The 26,304-nt window shown below is 34.8% G+C and overlaps 1 protein-coding gene across 3 annotated transcripts; it reads right to left on the bottom strand.

Annotated features, from left to right (window-relative positions):
• Positions 1 to 240: 240 nt before the first annotated feature.
• Positions 241 to 26,304, bottom strand: LOC123526352 (protein lev-9-like). 3 transcript variants are annotated; one of them, XM_053525407.1, is made up of 13 exons: positions 26,220 to 26,304; positions 16,030 to 16,176; positions 15,442 to 15,633; positions 14,650 to 14,856; positions 10,988 to 11,167; positions 10,488 to 10,670; positions 9,332 to 9,505; positions 8,609 to 8,791; positions 7,514 to 7,598; positions 6,014 to 6,105; positions 5,213 to 5,389; positions 4,393 to 4,572; positions 241 to 1,898 (listed from the first exon to the last, which is right to left on the bottom strand). In XM_053525407.1, exons 1-13 carry the CDS (start codon positions 26,287 to 26,289, stop codon positions 1,621 to 1,623), a joined length of 2,148 nt encoding a protein of 715 aa, XP_053381382.1. In that variant the 5' UTR covers positions 26,290 to 26,304; the 3' UTR covers positions 241 to 1,620. The 3 variants fall into 3 exon arrangements, with proteins under 3 accessions (XP_053381382.1, XP_053381384.1, XP_053381383.1); XM_053525409.1 differs by having other exon boundaries at positions 8,618 to 8,791; XM_053525408.1 differs by having other exon boundaries at positions 14,656 to 14,856.

The raw sequence follows: 26,304 nt of genomic DNA, 5'->3' as shown, positions 1-26,304 counted from the left end.
TATTTTTGCGTTAACATTTTGCATACCGGTGTAAACGACATTTAGGATGTAAATCCATGTACAGCGATTATTACGCTAGTGTTGTTTATTCGAAAACATACGGTTTTTTAGACAAACTGTAGAAAATTATGAATATAAAAAACTTCAAATTTTCTTTAAGTGAAATTTCATTTACATCTGTTTGTAAGTTTAAACTATTTCAAGGTCTACTATATGCAATAATAAAAACGTAAACATAAAAACATTACATAAAATTAATTTTATTTATTTCATTTTTCTTACAAGTCATTCAAAAATGTTAAATTTACATAACATAAAACTAATACAACAGAGTTGTAGCACAACAGAGTTGTAGCACAACAGCAATATTCAAAATATAAGTGAAAATCATTGTACATTTACAGGCTTTGTCCAAGTAGATTAGTACAGTGCCGCAGTACCGCAGAGCAAAAGCAAAAGTAAACATCTTGCGAAAGCATACCCTACCCACATTTTTACCTCTTTAAAATTTTAATTCCAAGTGTCCGGCACATAATCCTTTAAACAAATATTTTAGGAAATATAATTCAGGTGTTACTGGATTATTTTTAATGGCGGATATAGCGAATCGGGCATCTGACACAAGTACACCAGTACCAGCACTAGTAATTTGATATTCAGACAATAAAAGGGTTCTGTTAAACACAATGACAATAGCATCAAGAACAATACAACCTTTTACAAAATTAAGAGAAATATAAATTTTACTGGTCAGGTGTGTCAGTATAAATTTTGAACTTAAGATAGTTTATTAAAGTCACTGAAAACTGACGCCCAGCTAAGAAGAACGTTTAGTTCATTAAAATGTAACCAGAAAAAACTGACAGTTATTTTAATCGTCTGCTTATATTTATTATTATTTTGACAAACTGGAACATATACTTTCAAAAATTTACTACATCTATCCAGAGTCGAACTGATGAAGAACCTGATATATTTAAACACTATTCGGACATACTTCAACTTGTAGAATTAACATATAGCTTTTAAACATGTTAACAATATTATATCAAGAAATTGAGTTCTCTAAGAATTATCTTTATGACAAACAAAACGTATGACGTCTTCTGCACTTAATTGCAGTTTCTGTTATAAACTGATAGGTCAAGCTAGACCGACGGTGTAATATATGTCAAATAACAATGAAGAGAATTCATGAACTACTTCTGACATGGTCAAGTTTCTGGGTTCAATGTTCGACTTTTCACAAGCTGGTTCCATAGTGATTGTTTTACTTTAGTGTGACCCTTCAGAACAATGTCATGCGGAACTTTTCCAACTCTGTTTCTAACTTTACCTTCCTCCTTTTTCCAGATACCGAAAAAAACAACATTGAAAATATGTCTATAATTTCAGGCAAAAGGACATCTTATGAACTTGTTATTAGAAGGAATTTCACTAAAATCAAAAACATAGCCAACATTTTCAACCATTTCAACTGAGTTGTAGCAGAGCAAACAAGCATATACCATAATTTGCATATATGCAAATATTGCATAGAATCATTGTATGTTTATGATGGATTTCTGATAATATTTTTACATCGATGAGATCGTTTGCAATTATTTTATGACTTTTTTCTCAGTTGTTTGTATAGATATTTGGAATAGGTGTCCACAGCTTTCGGAACGGCGGATGAATTGCTGGCTCACATTTTGTACCACTGAGCGGAGGCTGCCATTGTCCATTGACACAAGTAGCGCCACCTGGACCAGTGATTCGGTAGCCAATATCGCAGTCGAATTCCAGTCTGTCACCGTGCCGTATCGAGCGTATGTACGGTTTAAAGTCAAATCTTCTTTTCAAGCTCTTTTTATAGACCTGTCCGTGAGCAATGGTTCCAGGGTTTGGACAATAGACTGTAAAAATACATCTACACAATTAGAAGTAAACAAAACAAGGGACATTTACCTCTCTGCATGCTGATAATTCGTATAAAGATGTACGGATATTGTCGACGTTTAAAAAAGAGAAATAAACTAATAGTGTAGTCTCGCTTTTGTTAAGATTAGCATGTATATGATTCAAGCGTTCAACAAAAACTTACGTTTCTATGAACAAAAGCATGAACTGTATGCGGCGCCGTTTTACAATTTTTAGACATTTTATGACATCAAAAAACAAGAGGACCATGATGGTCCTGAATCGCTCACCTGTTCCCACATGACCCAGTTTTGAGTATGACGTCGTTTTTTCTATTATCTGACATAGTGACCTAGTTTTTGAGCTCAGGTGACCTAGATATTATCAAGATAAAAATTCTGACCAATTTTCATGAAGATCCATTAAAAAATATGGCCTCTAGAGAGGTCACAAGGTTTATCTATTATTTGACCTATTGACCTAGTTTTTGAAGGTACGTGCCCCTGTTTTGAACTTTACCTAGATATCATCAAGGTGAACATTCTCACTAATTTTCATGAAGATCTCATGAAAAATATGGCCTCTAGAGAGGTCACAAGGTTTTTCTATTTTTATACCTACTGGCCTAGTTTTTGACCGCACGTAACCCAGTTTCAAAACTGATCTAGATATCATCAAGGTGAATATTCAGACCAATTTTCATGAAGATCCATTGAAAAATATGGCCTCTAGAGAGGTCAAAAGATTTTTCTAATTTTAGACCTACTGACCGAGTTTTTGACCGCAGTTGAACCAGTTTCAAACTTGACCTAGATATCATCAAGATAAACATTCAGACCAACTTTCATACAGATCCCATGAAAAGTATGGTCTCTAGAGAGGTCACAAGGTTTTTATATTATTTGACCTACTGACCTAGGTTTTGACCGCACGTGACCCAGTTTCAAACTTGACCTAGATATCATCAAGATGAACATTCTGACCAAATTTCATGAAGATCCATTCAAGGGTTTGGCCTCTAGAGAGGTCACAAGGTTTTTCAATTTTAAGACCTACTGACCTAGTTTTTGATCGCAGTTGACCCAGTTTCAAATTTGACCTATATATCATCAAGATAAATATTCAGACCAACTTTCATACAGATCCCATGAAAAATATGGCCTCTAGAGAGGTCACAACGTTTTTACATTATTTGACCTACTGGCCTACTTTTTGACGGCACGTGACCCACTTTCAAACTTAACCTAGATATCATCAAGATGAACATTTAGACCAACTTTCATACAGATCCCATGAAAAATATGGCCTTTAGAGAGGTCACAATGTTTTTCTATAATTTAACCTACTGACCTAGTTTTTGATGGCACGTGACCCACTTTCAAACTTGACCTAGATATCATCAAGATGGACATTCTGACCAACTTTTATGGAGATCCATTCACAAGTATGGCCTTTAGAGAGGTCACAAGGTTTTTCTATTTTTAGACCTACTGAACTAGTTTTTGACCGCACATAACCCAGTTTCAAACTTGACCTAGATATCATCAAGATGAACGTTCAGACCAACTTTCATACAGATCCCATGAAAAATATGGCCTTTAGAGAGGTCACAAGGTTTTTCTATTATTTGACCTACTGACCTAGATTTTGAAGGCACGTAACCCACTTTCAAATTTGACCTAGATACTATTAAGATGAACATTTATACCAACTTTCATACAGATCCCATGAAAAATATGGCCTTTAGAGAGGTCACAAGGTTTTTCTATTATTTGACCTACTGACCTAGTTTTTGATGGCACGTAACCCACTTTCAAACTTCACTAGATATCATCAAGGTGGACATTCTGACCAATTTTCATGAAGATCTTATGAAATATATGGCCTCTAGAGAGGTCACAAGGTTTTTCTATTTTTAGACCTACTGACCTAGTTTTTGACCGCACGTGACCCAGTTTCGAACTTAACCTAGATATCATCAAGGTGAACATTCTGACTAATTTTCATAAAGACCCCATGAAAAATGTGACCTCTAGAATGGTCACAAGCAAAAGTTTACGCATGGACGCACGCACGCACGGACTGACGGACGGACGACGGACGCTGCGCGATCATAAAAGCTCACCTTGTCACTTTGTGACAGGTGAGCTAATAAATCTTGATTTTTAGAATTCAGTTTCTTGATATTATTTCTTTTCTGAAATTATACTGTTTTGTTTAAAATTGTATTTTTGTTTTTTATATATGACTGCTTGGTTTACCTACGGGTCTAATTTAGACCATCTAGTTTGTATCAGTTTTAAATAATGTTGGCACATGTATTGTCTTCTGTATGGTCCAAATATCGTTGGGCACCAAATCTTACAGCGTTCCGTTTAAATTATGAACGAATACTGATTATTAAACCAGGAACAGAAATTAAGTAAATGTACCTGTATTTGTAATTCAACAGCTAACGTAAACAGTTTAATTGGTAAAAACATAACTTACACTCCTCACAGTGTGGTCTTCCACCATTCCAGTCCCCAAACTCACAGGTCAGGTATGTTCCATTCATGCCCGTAAGACGGAAACCAGCAAAACATTTGTACTTAGCTCTGAACCCGTGCTCCTTCCCCATGTAGATACGCATTCCATTGTGCACGTGCGGAGGAGCAGAGGGGCATGGTGCTGAAAAGAGGAAAAAAATCAAAATGTATTTTGACCTGTTCTTGAAGGTACCATTGTTAATATATTAGTACACATGAGTGTTTTAAAAATGTTTCAAAAATAGCATATACATGTACAGGTATTGCAGAAGTCAAAAAATAAAGTACTTTTAAATATGTATGTATGTACGTATGTATGTATGCATGTTTGTCTTGCTTTATCAATATTATTTATAATAAATTACTAGTAATTATTATTCTTATCATATTAATTTTTTTGGTTTTTAAAATAAAAAGTAGGTAGTATTATCAAAGGAACTATGCCACTAGTTAAAAATTTACATTTTATTCTAATGTCCAACAAAACAAATGTATTTTGGCTTATGGGTGCATTCAGCTATACGGGTAGTCCGGTGACAATGATTACAAACAACAAGATCTGGAAAAGGGATAGAATAAAATGTGGTCACTATAGTCACTGACTCCTCAAGTGAAACGCATTAAATTTTCCTTTATTGACGATTAAAATATATGTTATTAAACATGTTCAAATAATTCACTGCCCACTTGCTATCACAATTACATTTGGTATTTAAAGATGTTTAAACGTTCATGTTGTATATGACATAAACGTAATGAAAATGAAGTGGTATGTTACGCACCCGGCATACATTCGGCAGAACTGGACCATGTTCCATTATTACATTTCATGCTTGACGAATCACGTGGCACAAGTCCACCTTTACACTGAAACTGTACTTCCGTGCCGTGGTTCACGTAGGCTAACTCACGTCCACCAACTAAAGTAGCATTGGGTATGGCTGGAACTTGACACTGGCCTGAAAAGTATGGAATGCCTTGTGAAACTCATGTGCGCCTGCGCGCCAGGAAGCATATCAAGCCAGCTTAACGAATGCAGTCCTATCAAAATTTATAATCATACACAAATGAGATCTCCTATCAAAGCATGACAAGGAAAGAAGATACCGTCGAAGAAGTATCAGGTAGGTAATACTAATCAAATTTGTTTTATTTATAAAGTTGTGTCTCTATGCCCTGCTCCGTGGCTATTCAAATTCTGTTGTGTGTATGCAGCCCATGATAACAATAGGTAACAGTTAACGGCCATGCGCCACACTTTAGCACGCAAAACCACAGGTATTTTATATAGACTTTTATATTAAACAGACTCTATTTTAACAGGCGTCACTGTTCTTATTAAGTGTTTTCATGCTTTTTCGGTGACAATTTAAGGCTAAATGGTAGGACTAGGTCTTTAAGATATTAATTACATATAAAAAACGGACAAACAACCGTATATAACATAAAATGACATATATATTACTCCATATAGTGTAAACTTACTTTTATTTTTTGTGTAATTTTAAAACTGCTAAAGTACCTAAAACAAACTTTTTTCGTAGTAAGAAACCGCACAAAAATGAGTGAAGTACGGTACATACCCCAGCATATTGGTGGTTTGTTGGACCATTCGCCAGTGTCCAAACACTGGGTCTGAAAAGTGTCCCCCTCAAACGATGTACGTGTGTTGCAACTAAAATATATACATTGTACAAGCATAATTTCAGGCAAATTTAAAGTTTGCATTCAATATGATTTCCTTCTAACCTTATGATTGTAGAAATATCATCTTTGTGATTAACAGAAAAGGGATATTTTTATCTTATAGACTAAGTGTAGATTATGCATCACGTAGTTTTAGTTAAAAATATTAAGTATAAATTAACGAACTGAACAGAAAATAACACTGACAAAAACAGAACTACATGATTGGCCGCCATGAATATAAAAAAGAAAAAAAAAAATTATTAAACTACAAAAGTTTCAGACAGTGATACCATATAAAATGCACATATATTCAGATGTGTGAGAAGTACTGACGTAAAATGATTCAAACTTTTTGTTAAAGAACAAATTGTGACGGAAGTAAACGAATGGTAAAACCGTCCTTATTTAAGCTTTGCCATATGTAATAAATCAACGAATGAATTAAAATTTAGATAATTAGATAATTATATTTTGAAGGTTCTTATGTTATAATATCTTATGTAAAAGTGTTATCATCTAATTTTAGTTCCTTATGGATTTTGTTTTACAGACTTTTGTCATAAACACCACTTTTGATATAATGCGTACCGTATACGGAATGGACGATGACGTCGATGTTCCCAAAGTGGTTGCCGTGTTGTTAATTTGATAGTACGTGTCATGGTATCTTTTTTATATTTTATTTTAGTCCAATTTTCATTTTTTTTTCACCAATTATTGTGTTATTATGCTCTTTCTAAGAAGATATTGTCAAATGTTACATATTTCCGGATAATTGAACGGGTGATGTTGTGCATGTGTCTTTGTTGTGCATTCATCATACCTTATGTACTGGCTCTGTGGTTTTACAAAGAAGATATTACACGAGTGTCTTTTCATATTGCATAAAATAACAAAATGCGAGGCTCTGCCGAGCATTTTATCAATCTTATTCAACGAGTTAAATAAATCCAATGAGGGAAGTCACCGATGTAATATTCTTTTTACCACACGTTAGTTTTTTATGTGGAAACATGAAAATCTATTTCTTTAATTATTATAAACAAGCCAATTCGACCAATGTATAGTCCTATAGTCGTCAACGTCAAAGCTTTATTACACAAGTGTAATATCAAATGAGAAAGGCTTTATTCACTCACGCGACGTCAACATGTGATAAATATGTTTACGATTTTTTGTTATAATATTTATCTCCCTTGACAAAACTGGCAGCCATTTATGGAATCTAAATTCTAGATATCTAATAGAAATAGTTTACAATTTAAGCAAAATTTATTAAAAGTTTCATAAAGTGAAAAAAAGGAAAAAAAATACATCATGTTACGTTTTAAAATCGATGGACAATTACCATTAGTCTGTGTATACGCAAAACGGATCTAACAGGGGACCCTTACCTAAAGAAGATAGTTGAACCGACAGTGGTCTTGTGCCCTATCAGATAGCCGTTGTAAAAAGGTCCAGGCCACCCACAGTTTATCTCTGTTAAAAGAATACATAAGACATAAACGCTTATAAATTATACAATCGTCTGTTTCATATAAATAATAATTCCAGAGAGAAATATACATGTACAGTCTATAAAATAAACAAACGTGTTTGTAAACATGGACGGATCCAAACGGAAGGGGAAGAAGCATTTTTATAGTAATATTCCGATGGCAAAATACAATACATATCCGTAGCCCTGACTAACCTTTAAACCGGCAAGTCTATTTTATAAGTATATCAACACGGCTGACCCATTAAACGAACTGTAATTGTTTTCTTAATAGCAAACAACAAGCCAAGAGTTCATTCTAAGCACAATATAAGTAGCAGCTTATTTATATTTTGATTAGGTTTGTAAGCTTTTGTGATGTTTAAATTTTCAAATTTCCTATTCTTATGTAATATACTGGTATAATATAATTCTTCAATCTAACGTTAAGAGAAATTGTCCCTCATGACTTCCAGCTTGGAAGACTCTATCAACATTTTTTAAATATCCCGTTCGATACTGAGAAAATTGAAAATACGCTGCCCAGCCTCTAACCCACCACCCCGCACCGCCTCAAACCGTCCACCATCCCGCCACCAACTCATGAAAACTACGTCATTTTTAACAATACGTCGGCATGTGTGAAGAATAGTAGCCTACGAATCCAGTGGGACAATTTTTAAAGATCTGTATAAATTAATTAATCATTGTATCTTCAATGTATATAAGATTTTGTTTAAACAAATCACAAATTATGGACCTCTTCTTATGGCGTTGGCATTTTTAACGTGGAAACATACAACACAATCAAATCACAACGACACAATTTCAAGTTAATAATTATAATACAAAAATCATAATAATTACGTTCCAACAGCAAACGTCTCCATGTCTGATTTCGAATCAGCAATCTAGAACTTTTTGATGTCAGATCTTTTATGTTGTAAAGGCTAGTAATGAATATCTAAAATTTAAAGATAATTGTTGCATTTCTATAGTTAAACATAAGAACCTTTGTAACCTTCACATTTCGCTGAATGTCCGCTCCATGTTCGGTCGGCTTGGCAACGTCTTTCGGTTGACCCAACGTTCTTGTATCCATCATCGCATTCAAATCTAATGACCGTTCCATAGCCCGTCCCATCTCCGTACATATGGCCGTATACTGGAGCAAAGAGACTCGGACATGTTACAGCTGAAAGAAACAAGACAGAAATATAGCGTAAGGTGGATATTACTGACACTTTTAAACGTTTATACCAATGCACAATCCCGATATTTCTATCCAAAATGACTTCGCAATAAGCAAGATATTTTCTACTACCATACTGTCGACAATCTAAAGCTTGACACTTCTTGACAGCATGCTGCGACTGCTATATCATTTTGTCGTTTACATACAACAGAAAGCTAAAAATAATATTACACATTTAGATAAAGAACGATATTCCTTTCACCACCAAGAACATTGTTCTAAACTTCTGATTGCCTTCAAGGAATAATACAGAACAGTATTCTTGTGCGGCAGCCAGCACTATTAAGAAAATAGATGGCTAGTAGGAACCTTTCATTTGACGTAAATATTTATCGGGTGACAGTTTTGCCTGCACCAGGGTTATTCAGAACACTTAGCACACGTTCTTAAATCCGAAACACTACTTTTTTCACTCCAATGACTTAGAGTGCGTGAAAATCGTTTGGAGGAGCCAAAGGAATATGCTCTGGTATTACTCACGTTCGCATGAAGGCTTATTTCCCGTCCACATGCCGTCTGCCTGACAAGTCCGGTATCCATCACCTATAAGTTCGAAGCCGTCATGACAGTAATAGTTGACCTTGTTCGGATAGGTGAAGGCGTAACCTGTACGCCAACCGTTGTCAATGTCTCCAGGAAATCCACAGCTTCTTGCTGCAAGGAAAGAAATTCAGTTCAAAAGCATTTAAGGTGTTGATTCCATAATGACACTCGGAAATTTGTTAGAATTTCAAAATTGTGATTTTTTTTACATAGATTTCCATTACGAAAACTTTTCTGAGGTTCCATTTTTTTCTGATATGTATAGCAAAATATCAAGCACACGAAGTTTTTTCTTTTCCTTTGTCAAATTTTACAAATATACCTTGAAGTTTTGAAAGTTCAGGGTTTAATAAAATTCTTCGTTGAAAATAACATAAAATAAAAAAAATAATAATAAAATAAATAAATAAAAACGTGCTGTACTAATGTCTAACGGCAATCTACGTTTGATTCCGTACTCTACGTTTACAAATGGCTTCTGCATTCCCCGATTGTGCTCGTTTGCAAAATATTAACTATCAAAGCATACCGAAAATAATCAGTTGAATATAAATTACCAACAGTCATTGTGGGTCCATTATATTAAAATGTTGCGGTTTTGCTTTGTAAAGCACAAAAACGGGAGTCTTTCTCTTTGTTTCAAATATAAAAAATCTATCACTAAAATAGTTCATATAATCCAAGGGCATTTTTACAGAAAGCTTCATGCGATAGCATATGTGTTACATGGACATGCACCAATAAGGGTAATCGAAAATGTTCTAGTACTGAAATATATTTACTAGGGCTACGGCCCTCGTGGTATAATTCCTGCGCATCTGAACTATGGAATGAGGTAAGCCAGGCGACAAAGTGCTCGAATATCTTGATTATTTGATAAATGAAAGAACATCTTAAACCTGGAGTCGCTAAATATATAATTTGAATGTTTGGCCATTTTTTCATAATAAGAGACCTCTTTCAATTGTCGTATTTTGAAAGAAACAATTTGAATAACATTTTTTACCTGTAACTTCGGATGGGGTATTTGAGCACGGCTTTAAACAAGTAAAGTCATATAATATTAATTTAAGAAATGGGCGAAAATAATTACGTGAGCAAAGCAAAGTAAGCCCAATCCATTTTCCTTCTCCACTACACATAGCACGTGGTTGTCCGTCCGCATAGTAACCATAGGAACACGTGTAGAGTAACTGCTCACCAGACGGGAACATTGGCTGGGTTGGATCACCATCGTGTTGTGCATGCTCGATATTCGGCGGCGCTCCACATGTCACTAAAGTTCAACAATAGTAGCAATTTTATGATGATTCGAGCATCTTGTATCTGTTAATAGATTTTTTTTTCAATTAAAGTTGCTTCTCTTTATTTACAGACAAAACCATTGTGTGTTTTCATTTGTACATCCATGTCATTTTTGGTGATGCAATTTCGAAAAATTGCAAGTCCACTTGTGATTTGTTCGATATGGAACTTCAATAATATCTTAATAAAACATGCTTACGTTATATCTTTACAATATTTAATGAAACATCAAAATAATTTTCCTAATCGGTTGCTAAATGGAAATAAAAAGATCCAGTTTATACCTACCGGCCTCACAACTAGGGGGCACTCCCTCCCACTTTGCCCCACTCAGACATTTTCTTTTCTCCCTGCCAGCCAGGAAAAATCCCCGTTTACAGTGATAGACTGCGACACTGCCAATACTATTAGACGGATGCTGCTCTACCCAGCCGTTCTGAATGTCTTCTAGTCTTGGACAACCTGCATCTGCAAAACAAACATAAAATACCCAGACTCATTCAATGAAAGACCTATCGCCAAAGCAGCAAACGGCTCGAGCACCTGAGCTCGATCGAGCAAGTAATGTTGTCCCCGGTCGTTTTCCCTATGCATTTTCAGTTTGGATATCTCAAAATCCTGGATAGCTCGAAAATCTTGCTTATCCCGCTGCAACGTGGTATCTCTATTTTAAAAGATGGATTGTCAGTTCACAGTAACTAAATAATTTTTTGTACGTATGAACAATACACGATTTATATGCCAGGACAAAAGTAGCATATTCTTAACACATGTAGAGCTAAACACAGTATGGATGTGTACTACCACTAAACAACGACAGTTCTTTTTATAACAGATGACTGTTGCTACAAGACATCTGATTGTGAAAGTACCTATACATGCTCAGTTACATCTAGTTAATATATTTAGCCAAGTTGAAAACATGTGATGAGGATTTTCTGCATTAAAAAATCAAACAATAAGATATTGCTTGAGAGTGGTGCCTAAATACATATTTCCGAGTTTAATTTCTTTTAGTTTAAACAGTAGTTATTCATATGAAATTTATCATGTATGTAGGTTAATACATCAAATGAATATATCTCAAACCAATGGGAGAAAACCTCTTAAAATCGAACTAGTTCTTGATAATGGATTTAGAACTTAATCAATTTTGAAAATAATACTCTAGCAAACTTGAAACTGTCAAGGTAAAAGTTATTGAAAATACTAAAATAGGCAAGCAAATAGCACTCCTAGGCCAGTCGGATATTAAACACACAGCAAAAATTATATACTTCTGTTATACCTATAAATCTAGCACTAGTCACAAACCTGGAGAATGATGGACTTAAATGAACACACAAGTTGTAACACGGTAGCATTTGTCGTTTTTCTTCCAAATAAATACATAGATACAAAACACTTTCATTCGTTGTATTTTTGCTACAACGTTTAGCTGATGCATTTTTTTGCCACTTTTTATTCGAGTATAGGTGATGTATAGGTGATATCACCAGCTGAGGACGTGCTATCATCTATATCTTCTCCCAATTACAAGTTACTGGAATGTGTGAGGTTATATTACCTACTTGAAAAGACGGTATATCTTGTATTTTGGAAAACAGTATAGGGCATATATTTTCTAAAAGTTATGAGAACATATCATATCAACTTATCTTGGGTTATAAATAGTACGAAAATAAAAATAGATCGAAGTAGGTGCTTGGAAAACCAATATCACCCTGATTTGGTCTAAATTTATTCCTTATTTCTTTATTAAAGATACAATTGTAATAACAAGACTGACTATACATTTATTCATGTAATAAAACAATTTAATTTATTGACTTTTTCATAGGTTGATATCAGGATTTATCAACCCTCAAAAAGTTATAAAATATAACTCTTTTCGGCTTGATAAATCCTGATATCAACCTATGAAAAAGTCGATAACTGTATAATGCATCATCAAGCAATGTGATTTCATATAATCCTATTCCAATAGATTTACATTTAATTTACACATTAATCAAACTGATGATATCATGATTTACTTCTTTAAAACTCAATGTAGATTCAATTGGTTTGAATTAACTTGAAGAATATTATTTCATATTTCTCAGTAATATAATACCTCATGCGTTTGGTATTCGGAACATGTGATATAATTTTCATATCTCCTTTCAGAGGGAGGTGGGTGCGAGAGAGGGCGGTATGATATTTTCTCACTGGCACTGCAACGGTACAATTGACAATGCGCTTATTATATACTCATATTAAAGTGGTCTAAATAGTATTTTAGCAACATTTTATGATGGTAAAATTCAGCAAAACATCTTTTATCAACGTTTCGACGCTTACGACTTCATCAGGATAATTACATTGTAAAACAACGGTCGTGACGTCATGAAGTTAACGTTACGTTGAATAGCGAGAAAACGTAAAGTATTTTTAAGTACACCTAAATTAAATGTATGTATACTTAATACATGTCAAATGCACATGTGAATAACAAATAAAAAGTTTAGTACAATGCGGATATAAGAATACTGAATTTACTACAGCATTATAATTTACATATTAGCCGTGCCATGAGAAAACCAACATAGTGGGTTTGCGACCAGCATAGATCCAGACTAGCATGCGCATCCGCGCAGTCTGGTCAGGATCCATGCTGTTCGCTAACGGCTTCTCTAATTGCTATAGGTTTTGAAAGCGAACAGCATGGATCCTGACCAGACTGCGCGGATGCGCAGGCTGGTCTGGATCCATGCTGGTCGCAAACCCACTATGTTGGTTTTCTCATGGCACGGCTCAATTATATAAAACATAAATAGTAAGGAACGTAATTAGTACTAAACATACACATACTCATGTAAAATTCATTAAATTAGGTTTAGTATTTTTAACTTATGAATCCAAAATGTTTCCTTGTATAACCGGTTAATTTAATTATTTACCACATCAACTGGCATAAATGTGAAATCATCAATATTATGGTCACCTTGATTAAAATGGCCAACAACCAACGTGGAAATATACAGGATCTGTAAAGCTAGATATGTCAAATTTATGTCTATTCATACGCCGTTAAACGGGCTCTACAGTCTGTCCAACGTATTGCATAATGTATTGCATCTTTTACAAAAACTTACGTAGTAGTCGCTTAAATTTTTAGTACGTCTGTACACCACTATAGGTTTGTATTCGTCATTTAACATTTGTATTCTTTGCAATGTTAAGATGATCCCAATATTTGTGTATATTTGGTAATGATGGATTTTATTCTACGATGAATGGAATAACACTTGTTCTGTTTTTATCTGAAGGCGTCAGGACTTCGTTTTGTGACGACTGCGACACCTTATTGAATGCATTAATCATATACAAACTGAAGCTTGTGTATTTACTCAAATTAATAAACAAACATTTTCGGATTTCAAAAAGTAAGGATTTCGTTATCAATATGAGCTTTACCGGATCTTGACGGGATATGCCGAGAAGATACAACTGGCGTTTTTAACATGTTTTATTGAGATATTAGGTATGGAAATAGACGGATAGATAACGCCACACAACACTAGTATTCCTCCGCATTCAGCAGGGGATAAAGATGAACACCTCTAACTGATACAGGGAAGGATGGGTTTTAGTGATGTACCGGTGTTAGTTTTAAGCTTTGGAGATTAGTTAACATTTTGAAGGCTTTTATTTTTGATATTGTTTGTTATCAAAGCTACACGTAAACTCAAAACTCCTGTACAAAACGGTGTTAAGTAACTACTGCAAAGCGCAAATTTTTAAAGACGCAAAAAAGGTTTGTTGTCTATCAAATTGCGAAATGAAATAAATGCAAAACTAACTATACTGTGTATTTCGAGCATTAATAGTATGCATTGTAATAACAGTTTAATCTGAACCGCAGTCTAAGCAGAAACGCAAAATAAAAAAGCAGAACGTTTGGTTACCCTTACGTGTGCAGGTCATGTTTGGCCCGACCCATCCGGTGATACCTCCACCTACACACCACGCCCGCACAACCGCATCACTGTTGAGGGTGAAGTCAGGTTCGCACTTGTATTGTAGCATTCTTCCAAGTTTAAACTTTTTCTGGTCCGGTGGACCGTCATGGACCGCATGATAGATCTCAGGCGGTGACGAGCATTCAACTTTCTCTGAAGTAAATAACAGCAATGAAAAGTATGGATGTATGTTTAATATAAACTAGACGAATGTTTAGTTGCTTTTTTCTTGGAGTTGGGGAGAGGGTGTTGGGGCGGGATGGAGGGGGAAACAAACTGTCCCCAATAGTTCAAAAGTTGTTCTTTTTTTTCTTACACTACGATATACACAATTAGTCAAAAATTCAGCTTCATAGATTGTATCCAGCAAACAATACTAGAGATAAGACATGGACAATTAATACTTAATATGTATAAAAATAAAAGGGCCATAAATCAAAACCCTAAAACATATATAAATGCGCACGTAGACTATGTACTGGTTAAATTCAAACAGACATTGAAATTCGTGGATTTTGGAGACGGGGGAAGGACAACCTACGTGCAGACAAATTTCTATATCACTTTGCAAGTATGTATAAACATAACAGACCAATAACTCAGTGAAAAATTAATTACTGATATGTAAAATCCGGTCAGGGTTCTTTGAGACCAGCATGCGGACGGACAAAATCAGAGGTTGTCCATGGGTGGGCTTTTACTTGTGTCCGTTACATGCTAATATACACAAACACTTACCGACGTTATGATTAACAAAACATTGGGGTATCGAACCGCTCCAAGTTTCGTCTCCTTGACACACCCGCGCCTGATCCCCGCGCAGCTTGTATCCATCTTCGCAAAAATACTGGGCCACGGCGCCGAAGCGGTTATTGGGCTTGATTTCTACTCGACCATGTGGGATATTGGCCAGTGGTCTGCATTCCTGGTCTACAAGAAGATATAAAACCTTAATTTTTTAATGAATTTCTTAGTGTTTTTGCTTCGTATAAATTTTCTGCAACATATGATGTAATTTGAAAACGCATTTTCACTGCTTGCTACAAATTAAATTTTGTTTTATTTTGTGAATGCCAAGAGCGTCAGTATTTTACATCGTAAAGTCTTTATTCTTTTGTCATCATTCCTAATACCGAGCTGCAAATATTTTGAACGGTAAGTGTTCATTCTTGTATATAGTTAATATGTAATCGTGCTTGATCATCTATAACACATTTAAATAATTTATATAAAACATATTAGAATATAATACAAAATATTATGCATCTAGTATATCTTAAGAGTTTTTTAATGCTCTTTACATGCAAAGTTTTGATCATAACTTACTTAATTTAATACAGCTCATGCCACAGATTCCGTCACACTGGCATTTTTTCTTGCTGGATCGACATTCTCTGTTGTGTACACACGCCTTGCGGCACTCTCGGCCCGTGGGTAGTGGATCTTGACGTTCTTGACATGTTCCTTCTAATGCTGAAGTTAAAGAAGAAACAAAGTAAGAGCGTGTCGGTCTCTGCGATATAGAATTCTAAATGTGACAATTTGATATCCTGTGTGTTTTAATCTAGCTTCTAACCATGTTGTTGGACCCGCCAATCCATAATGATAGTGTTGTTAGCAAATCTCAGCTTTATTTCTATGTTCAGTTTCTGATATAACTTAACATCATTTATAGTTCCTGATATAACTTAACATCATTTATAGTTCCTGATAAAACTTAACATCATTTATACTTAACATCATTTATAGTTCCTGATATAACTTAACATTATTTATAGTTCCTGATATAACTTAACATCATTTATAGTTCCTTATATAACTTAACATTATTTATAGTTCCTTATATAACTTAACATTATTTATAGTTCCTGATAAAACATAACATTATTTATAGTAAAACAAACCTAAACCTTAACTAGTTTAAATATCCAATTAGTAGCCAGATATAGACAGTTTAAAGACCTGCTCCAGTCCTACCTTTTAACCTTAAACTGTCACTGAAAAAGCGTGAAAATCCTGACTATGAACAGTGACGCCTGTCAAAATAGAGTCTATTTTATATAAAATTCTACGTAAATACCTATGGATTTTTGCGTGCGGCACGTGGCCGTTAACTGTTACCTATTGTAATCATGGGTTGCATACACACAATAGAATTTGAATAGCCGCGGAGCAGAGCTTTAACTTATTTAAAACCTACTATCAACAACCAGAGATAGTTAAACACATTTAATCCGTAGCTAGAGATTTTCAATTTTTTGTCTCATTTTTAAATTTGTAAATTTTGCCAGGTCGCACAGTACCTATTAATTGCATCCATTAGGTAGATCATTTAGTAGGCAAATATGAGGGTTGCTAACGATTTTTACAATTTCTTCAAATCTTAAAATAAACAAAAAAGTCGATTTATATTATTAAAGGTATTGTCTTGTAGAGTAAAAAATCTTGTTACGGAATAGGCAGATCAAACAGTAACATGACATATCACTCATAACTGAATGCCTCCTGAGCAGAATCGAAAATTACACTTTGATTTATCTATTAATTTTCATCGGAATTCCAAAATGAAATAAAATCTATATATATAGCAATTAACGCAGTCACGAATAACACTGCACCCGTAAATTGACAACTGTTCTGCTTGCTTCGCTTGCAAATTATGACACACTGTATTAAATCTATGATTTGAAATTGTGCACAGCCCTAGTCTTGTCTGCACTGGCCACAGATAAAAATCTTGTTTTTCCTGACAGACAAAGAAGTAATCATTCATATTTTCAGCGTTTGTTGTAATAAATCAAATAATTCAAATCTGAAAACCCAACGGCGCTGCGCAGCGAATTTCAGTATAAGATGTAGTTTCTAATTTAATAATTTGCAGAACTACAAGTCTTTTAATATCCAGTCAGCAACCAGGAATTATAAAATCTTTCACACAGTTATTGGTTTATTGTGCCAGGTCACGCATAAAGTAGATCATTTATTTGGCAAATATGGGGATCTCAGTATTTACTTACTGTTTTCCATGTTAAACTAGAAACAGATAAAAATCAGTTTTAGACCTTTATTCCAATCAATTTAGTTATTGCTTTCACTTCATCCGTTACAGCAAAAAAAAAAAAAAATCAATAGATTTCAACATGTCTTAAGCATTCTCCTGTCTTTTGCAGCAGGATTACGCCGGTCCATTGAATGGCTGTTTAATACAGGTTTGACTGTAAAGCCTTATTATAAACTGACGTTTGCATGTATAATATAAATTCTGAAGGATGGTAAAAGCCGCAATATAAAATAGATCTTCATTTTCGAGATTAAAATGCTTGCAAACACAATTTATCATCTTTCGGTGATGATTGCTGTGGGAAAACTCAATATTCACGTTGTGTTTTAGACATTTATTTTATTTATCTCCATTTCGGTTGCAATCAATTACAAGTATTTTGCGCGTATTTGACATTCCCTAAAATTGCAGACGAGAATTTTACATTTTAATGGGACACTATGCTTTTCATAATATGAACTTGTTGCTATGCGAGAAATCCCTAGAAAGCAGTACTTAGACTTTTCAAAATTATTACACCTAAACAACTGATGTTTTAAACTGCTTATTATTTTTTTTTTTTTTTTTTTTTTGGTATCCGTACAGCCATTGTAATTGTTTTAATTGTTTAATTTCGTTGTGAAACATCTACTTTAACCTTAAATGCCGGCGGCAAGTAAATTCTGCCTTTGTGACAAGTGTATATTATGATCAGCCTGCACATCCATGCAGTCTGATAAAGATCTGCACTGTTCGACTTGCAGTCAGTATCTTTTAGGTAAACACCCATTTTAACAGTTAATGGTACTTTCAAAATTGAAAGACGGGCAAGTTCATTATAGAAATTTAGCAGGGTAAGAGTCAAAGCTGTGGGGCCGTTATGACAGTTGGCAATTTTCGTGCAAATTTCTATTTGTGTCTGTTATTTCGGGAATACTCAGTTTACTGAACAAAATAATCTTTTCATTTACCCTGTTATATTTGCATATGATTATATTCTAAAACACAACAACATTCATGGTAGCATGTTGATAAATGCTAGTTATATATTTCATGCATCTCTGCATTACTGCTTTTTTCATGCATTGCGGATTTAACATCTTCTTGTGAGACATGATAATAAATTCAGTGAAAAGGTCATTGGAGCCGCACCATGAGAAAACCAACATAGTGGGTTTGCGACCAGCATGGATCCAGACCTGCCTGCGCTTCCATGCAGGCTGGTCAGGATCCATGCTGTTCGCTTAAAGGTTTCTCTAATTGCAATAGGCTTTGAAAGCGAACAGCATGGATCCTGACCAGACTGCACGGATGCGCAGGCTGGTCTGGATCCATGCTGGTTGCAAACCCACTATGTTGGTTTTCTCATGACATGGCTCAATTTTGGACATATAGAACGCAAGCAAGCACCATAACAGCAGACTTGTTCTAAATGAGTCTATGATATGTGAAAATCGCGTCCCATAGCACCGGAATAAGCCGAATTCTATTATAATAAATACTAGAATGTTTTCCATGATCCTAAAGTACCAGAAAGTATAACAACACCAGGTCAAAGTAGGGGAGACTTTTACAGCCGCAATATGGCATTTAAAGTCTGTTGCTGTGGTGATAGCTACTATTAATTGAAATAGATATATGGAGACGGGAGCAATCGTCATGTGATATAATATATATCTATGCTATCTTTTTTCTTTTATAAAATTCTATTATGTTAAAGCTAGCAAGCATGTACATGTTTGTATGTATCAAAATCTTATATATCAAAATTCATGTCTGTTTCTGGCAGACCTCATTCCTCTTTCCCAGTAAGAGTTTGAGAAAACCTTAATCAACAAGCCGAACGTTTCTAACAAAAGTGTTGTTTCGCAGATGATATACAACACATTACTTGTTATGAATTCCAGAACGCTGCATAAAAATATACAATGTAACCAGAAAGATAGTTTTCCTAAATTAGATATATATGACATTACATATATATAAAATCTATCCCACTGTAAGAGAATTCTGCTTGTAAATAGAATCAAAGAACTCTGGTCAGTTGAAGCCTATGTTATTCTTTTATTTTGATTAAGTTTAAAGGTTGTTCACGACCGACTAAATAAATGTCTAATTATCATTCGAAATGTCGATCGTATAATTAATCAGTCGTTATAGCGAATAAGAGTCTCTGTAAATAAAAATGAGCAATCAACCATCTCGGACGATCAATCGAAGCCTATGTGATTCCTTTAATTTGATTAATTTACATGGTTATTCACTACCGATTGAATAAATATCTATCTAATCATTGCGAGTTACGGTCAGCGCTCCACTCTCTCCGATTTACTTTAGAATGAACAAGCTTATTTACAATCGTCACCGGTAACCCATAGAGAAGACTCTGGCAATTCTAAGCGGGACAGCCATGCAAGACACAACAATACAGAAGACACCAATTCCGGAATCTACCCAGGTTGTTTAGCGTGCCAGATTTTAAGTATCTAAACACTGAACTCTAATTTCAATATTGGTAATTCTAGTTGGAGGAAACTTCCCAACTACAAAGCAATTTCTACGTTTTTGTTTTTGTATAAATACATCACCTCAAAATCGCAAAAATGTCAAAATTTCAGTTCAAATTTCTAACCATTTCATGCTGCATTTTAAAATGCGTGCAATAATTTCCAAGAAGAAAGACTTGTTAAACAAACAATACAATTCGATGATCTTCCGAGTAATTGAAAAATGAAACAAAACGTCCATCATACTCATAGAATGTAATTACATTAAAAGACAACTGTCAATTGACTACGCTTTAGTTATGTAGCTTAAAAATGGTAGAATGTTGGTAACTTGTAGTGGGAGAAAAAATGCAAGATACAGAAGATAGTAATTCCGGAACATTCCCCGTTACTTGAATGTGCCAGGTGTTATGCACCTACACACAGGACTATAAAGTTGGGCATTGTGCTCACTGCTACAAGTAGACACCGTCGTTTATATGACTGAAAATTTGTTGAAAAAGTCGCTAAACCCGAACACACACACACACACACACACACACACACACACACAAACATGATTCTAATCCAACTATTAGTAATTAGTCTGGTAATAAGTGCAAACAATCATGACTTTTTGTTGTTTATAGATAGATCTAGATCATTACAAAATCACGCGAATGTCTTAAATTGCAGTACAAATTTCTAACGATGAAATATTATGTTGTGAAATGCGTGCACCGTTCTCTCAGAAAAATCTCTGACAACCAATATAGTTTGGTGATATACTCAAAAAGTTAAAAATTAAACAAGACACTATCATACCCAGACAATATAATAATATTAAAGACACCTATCATCCATGCTTAAGCTGTGTCACTGAAAACGATAGAAGTTTACCTAATGCACACTCAGACACAGTTTTAAACTATAAACGACTCCTTTGACAAGCCTGATTTTTAGGCCCACAAAGAAGTAAATGTTTGACACCATAAACAATTGATTGTAAGTTTGAAAAACTTATTTTACCATCAACGTGAAACTGTTATATAAATGAAGTAATTATACTGTTTTAATGAAATACATTTAGCATAAAGTGCAATGCTACTATCGCTGTTTTCGCCCAGAAGATGACAATAACATGAAATTAGAGCGAAACTGTTTTAAAACTAAAAGCTGTTATTATAAACAGGTCATCGAAGCTGTACACATTGTTGGACGTATGCAAATTATTATCTTGGCTAAAAACTATTATTACTAGGTGTACAATTTAAATAGGCTGGATGGATGTCTTTAACATACAGTTGCTGTCGGAATTAACATGTCGAGGGAACCAAATTATGGCCAAAGCCGCAGTAACGTAAACTTTAATAAATAATAAGAAATTCCGTAAGGTATTTTCATTGCATTTATGGACAAACTGAACAGATTTTGCTTGGATATTCATCCAGTTAATAAGTTAACATTACAGCAGTCCATGTGGTATCCGTACAAATAGTTCTGTACTTTTTGTGTCTTGTTTCTTTTGAGTTATAGAGAGCATGATAGAATTCCGTTAAAGCCGGTCACCGTTGCTTTATGGAAGCCGTTGAAGGGTATTGCACATTTCATCCACCCTTATGAACAGACCAATCAAACCGAACCAAAATCTTATTATCCTGTTTCGTTCTTTGCTTCAAAAAGATCTTATATTTTATTGGAATAATAATAACATGCTTTATTTAATGTCAAGCACTTGTCTTAGAAAGAAAATTTTCTTCTTATTCGTAAGAAAAACTGATAATTTCTGTCAAATGATTTCAACTGAGTTTCATTCTATTATATTTTGTCAATAAGAAAACCAAATTAAAGTTGGTATACATTCGCAGGAATGTTGAATGTCTGTGAAAATATTTGAGAGTAGTTTCGTGTGCTTGATTGACGGGAATAAATTGAAATTTGTTTTCCAGCGCTTATTGACTTGAAAACTGGCTTAATAAGAATGCTCTGTAACTAGAATAAAGCGTTATTTATTGTCAGTCAATAGTATAGTAGTACAGACATCTACACTCCGCTACATATTATTTACCTTGAAGCCCTGACAATATGGAACAGTCCTGTCATTTGTTTTAACATCAGATTTATTATTCATGATGACGCAAACACACTGATGTAATTTTGATAAACTGGTAACGTCGAAGTTATAGAAATGGGCCCGTATCAATAACACTCGACAATTTGCGTGTGAATACGGTGCGTATTCCTGATAGCCTTAGTACCATCGCATTGTATCTTAACGTGATCATTGCTTTCTGTAAAAAACAGAGAATGTCGAAATGACATCTAGAGAATACTTTATTTGGCGATTGTCAATACTGGTCCACTACCATACTGGGAAACACGTAATTTGTACCCTTTGGTAGATGAAAGATTACTTTTTGAAGAAACTTTCTCCTATTGCAATTTTGAACATCTCTTTATATTACTGAGACAGACGTCTTTTGTATCTAATGCGTTGAGACTTTCCAAGCACCTTTGCACCCGCGGTGTCAGAAATCGTTCACAGAAAACAAGATCATATTGACAACTGCAGTGTTACTGAGTATTGCCTGCCATCATATTGTCTGGAGAAGGCGCTATTTAACGATCTTAAATTCAATAAAAGACGTAGAAAAGATGACGCCTTTGGATAGTTAAGACGACAGAGATCTATAATCATTGACATGTTTCACAATATTTGACAAAGTGCAATTCTCTTTAAGTACATTCTTCTTACAGTAATATATTTTTTCGATCTTATAACAACTACTATAAATGAACGATTACTAGTAACCTAAAAAGTATTCTTGCCTATAATAAGCCCCCTTAATACACTCGTTGACCGGTTACCAGTAAATGGCGTACAAACAGTTCTGAAGCATTTCTGTCGGGAAAAATATTAAGAGAAGTATTTTAAATCCAAATTAGCCGTATTACGGATTTTTGTTTTTTAGAAAGTAGTATGTCATGTCATTTCAATTTAAGACAGATATCTACCAATTTAAAAGTAACAATTTGTTGACATATGATAAATTTTTTTTTCACTTTTTGATTTGCAAAATGAGTGGTGCCAAAGACAAATTGTGATGTATTGCGATTGGAGTTTTTCGTTTACTGCTCCTAACCTTTGGAACTCCCTTCCCGTGATTAGCGAAGCTGACACACTGGCTGCTTTCAAAAAGCATGCTAAAATTCCGCTTCCTTATACAACATTATGAAAACGGACGATACAATTTCATATCAACGCGTAGAACAGTATTTTATCTATAAATAACTTTTTGTAAACGAGATCACAGAGTGATCTTGGCGCCCACCAATGTGCCATTTTTGAGTGTTCCAAATTTCAAGACTTATTGACTGGCTCAAGGTCAAATTTTCATTTCCATACACAACACTGTGCATGTGGTCCAAATTCGAAAGCTGTACCTTAAGAAATGTGAAAGTAGGTCACTAGATCAATTTCAAGGACAAAGTTCTTTGTACACAGAACTATGCATGTGCATCAAGTTTGAAGGCTGTAGTTTGAGAAATCTGAAAGTAGGTCACTAGGTCAATCTTAAGGTCAAAGTTTATTTCGGTACACAAAACTATGCAAGTGGTCCAAATTTGAAGGCTGTAGCTTGAGAAATGTGAAAGTAGGTCACTAGGTCAAAATCTAGGTCAAATTTCACTTCAGAACACAAATCTATGCATGTGGTCCAAATTTGAAGCCTGTACCTTCAAAAATGTGAAAGTAGGTCACTAGGTCAATGTCAAGGTCAAAGTTTGTTGCGGTACACAATCCTATGCATATGGTCTAAATTTGAAGCCTGTAGCTACAGAAATGTGAAAGTAGGTCACTAGGTCAATCTTAAGGTCAAAGTTTCGGTACATAAAACTATGCAAGTGGTCCAAATTTGAAGGCTGTAGCTTGAGAAATGTGAAATAGGTCACTAGGTCAAAATCAAGGTCAAATTTTATTTCGGAACACAGAACTATGCATGTGGTCCAAATTTGAAGCCTGTATCTTCAAAAATGTGAAAGTAGGTCACTAGGTCAATGTTAAGGTCAAAGTTTGTTTCGGTACACAAAACTATGCATGTGGTCCAAATTTGAAGGCTGTAGCTTGAGAAATGTGAAAGTAGGTCACTAGGTCAAAATCAAGGTCAAATTTCATTTCAGAACATGAAACTATGCATTTGGTCCAAATTGAAGCCTGTACCTTCAAAAATGTGAAAGTAGGTCACTAGGTCAATGTCAAGGTCAAATTTTTTTCAGTGCACAAAACTATGCATGTGGTCCAAATTTGAAGGCTGTAAATTCTGAAATGTGAAAGTAGGTCACTAGGTCGAAATCAAGGTCAACTCATGTCAAGGTTCATCTTGCCACTCAAAAATATACATGTGGTCCAAATTTGAATGTTGTAGTTTTTAAAAGCTTTTCCCTATATAAGTCAATATGAACCATGTGACCCCCGGGGCGGAGCCATATTTGACCCTAGGGGGATAATTTGAACAAACTTGGTAGAGAACCACTAGATGATGCTACATTGCAAATATCAAAGCCCTAGGCTTTGTGGTTTGGACAAGAAGATTTTCAAAGTTTTTCCCTATATAAGTCTATGTAAACCATATGACCCCCAGGGCGGGGCCATATTTGACCCTAGGGGGATAATTTGAACAATCTTAGTTGAAGACCACTAGATGATGTCACATATAAAATATCAAAGCCCTATGCCCTGTGGTTTTGGTCAGGAGGTTTTTCAACGTTTTTCCCTATATAAGTCTATATAAACCATGTGACCCCCGGGGCGGTGCCATATTTGACCCCCGGGAAATAATTTGAATCATCTTGGTAGAGGACCGCTATATGATGCTTTATACCAAATATCAAAGCCCTAGGCTCTGTGGTTTTGGACAAGAAGATTTTCAAAGTTTTTCCCTATATAAATCTATGTAAACTATAGAAATAAACAAAGGGCCATAACTCACTCATAAATTGTTGAACCAGTCTGATTTTCAGGGGGACACAACTAGGGTACCAATACATCATTCTGACAAAGTTTGGTCAAAATCCCCTCAGTAGTTTCTGAGGAGATGCGATAACGAGAAATTATTAACGGACGGACGGACGGACGGAATGACGGACGGACGGACCACGGACGCAGAGTGATTTTAATAGCCCACCATCTGATGATGGTGGGCTAAAAAAGTCTATCCATCTTTGTCTTGTTTGGTTATATCTATATGTCTTTATATTGATATTTTGTTAATTTGAAGAGGCGTTTATATATTTGTTCGTACCTTTTTTTTGAATTTATTCTATAAAGCGCATTTGAACGTGTATATGTGCATGACAATAGTGCTATATGAATTTGACAATTATGATTATATAAACTACCACTAATAATAAGAAAAATGCATGCAAGAAGGTCGCCAACGATAGCAACCGAATGAGAAATATTATATTATATATTTTGGCAGTTAATGACATCTCGCTGGAATACTTATTTTTTTTTTTTTTTTTGCTGAAAACACATACACTGATATATATTGTATATTCTAGGGAAAAAGTCATATCCAAAGATGTAATTATCATTACCGTACGTTTCCACATTACTGTTATGTTTCCTGTCTTGCTGCATAAACAGATATTCGGCTCTTAGTGTTTACATTGTACTGTTATAAAATGATACGACAATCATAGATATATCGCTAGAGAACGAAGTGAGCATCTGCACGCAAGTCCTTAAGTTCAGCATACGATGCTAACAGTTTACATGTTTAATTATTGGTATGAAATGATATTGTCCGACATGTATTTCTAGTATTAAATTTTGACGGCCTCATACCCTTAACATCTTACCTGATTCCATGTTCCATGCGCCGTTCAAGACTTAATTTCGGTCTACACAAGCCTAACGCCCACGACATACGAAGCACATACACTAGAGATATATTAGACAATGAACCGAATAGTATACAATGGCTTACCTGCCGTTAATTCAAAAACATTCCACAGAACAGCACAATATAGACAGAAAAATAGCTTTCTTTGGGTCATATTGCTTTAGATTTA

The sequence above is a fragment of the Mercenaria mercenaria genome, chromosome 15, assembly GCF_021730395.1.
Source record: "Mercenaria mercenaria strain notata chromosome 15, MADL_Memer_1, whole genome shotgun sequence".
Lineage (NCBI taxonomy): Eukaryota > Metazoa > Mollusca > Bivalvia > Venerida > Veneridae > Mercenaria > Mercenaria mercenaria.
This window is presented reverse-complemented; position numbering and strand designations above follow the sequence as displayed.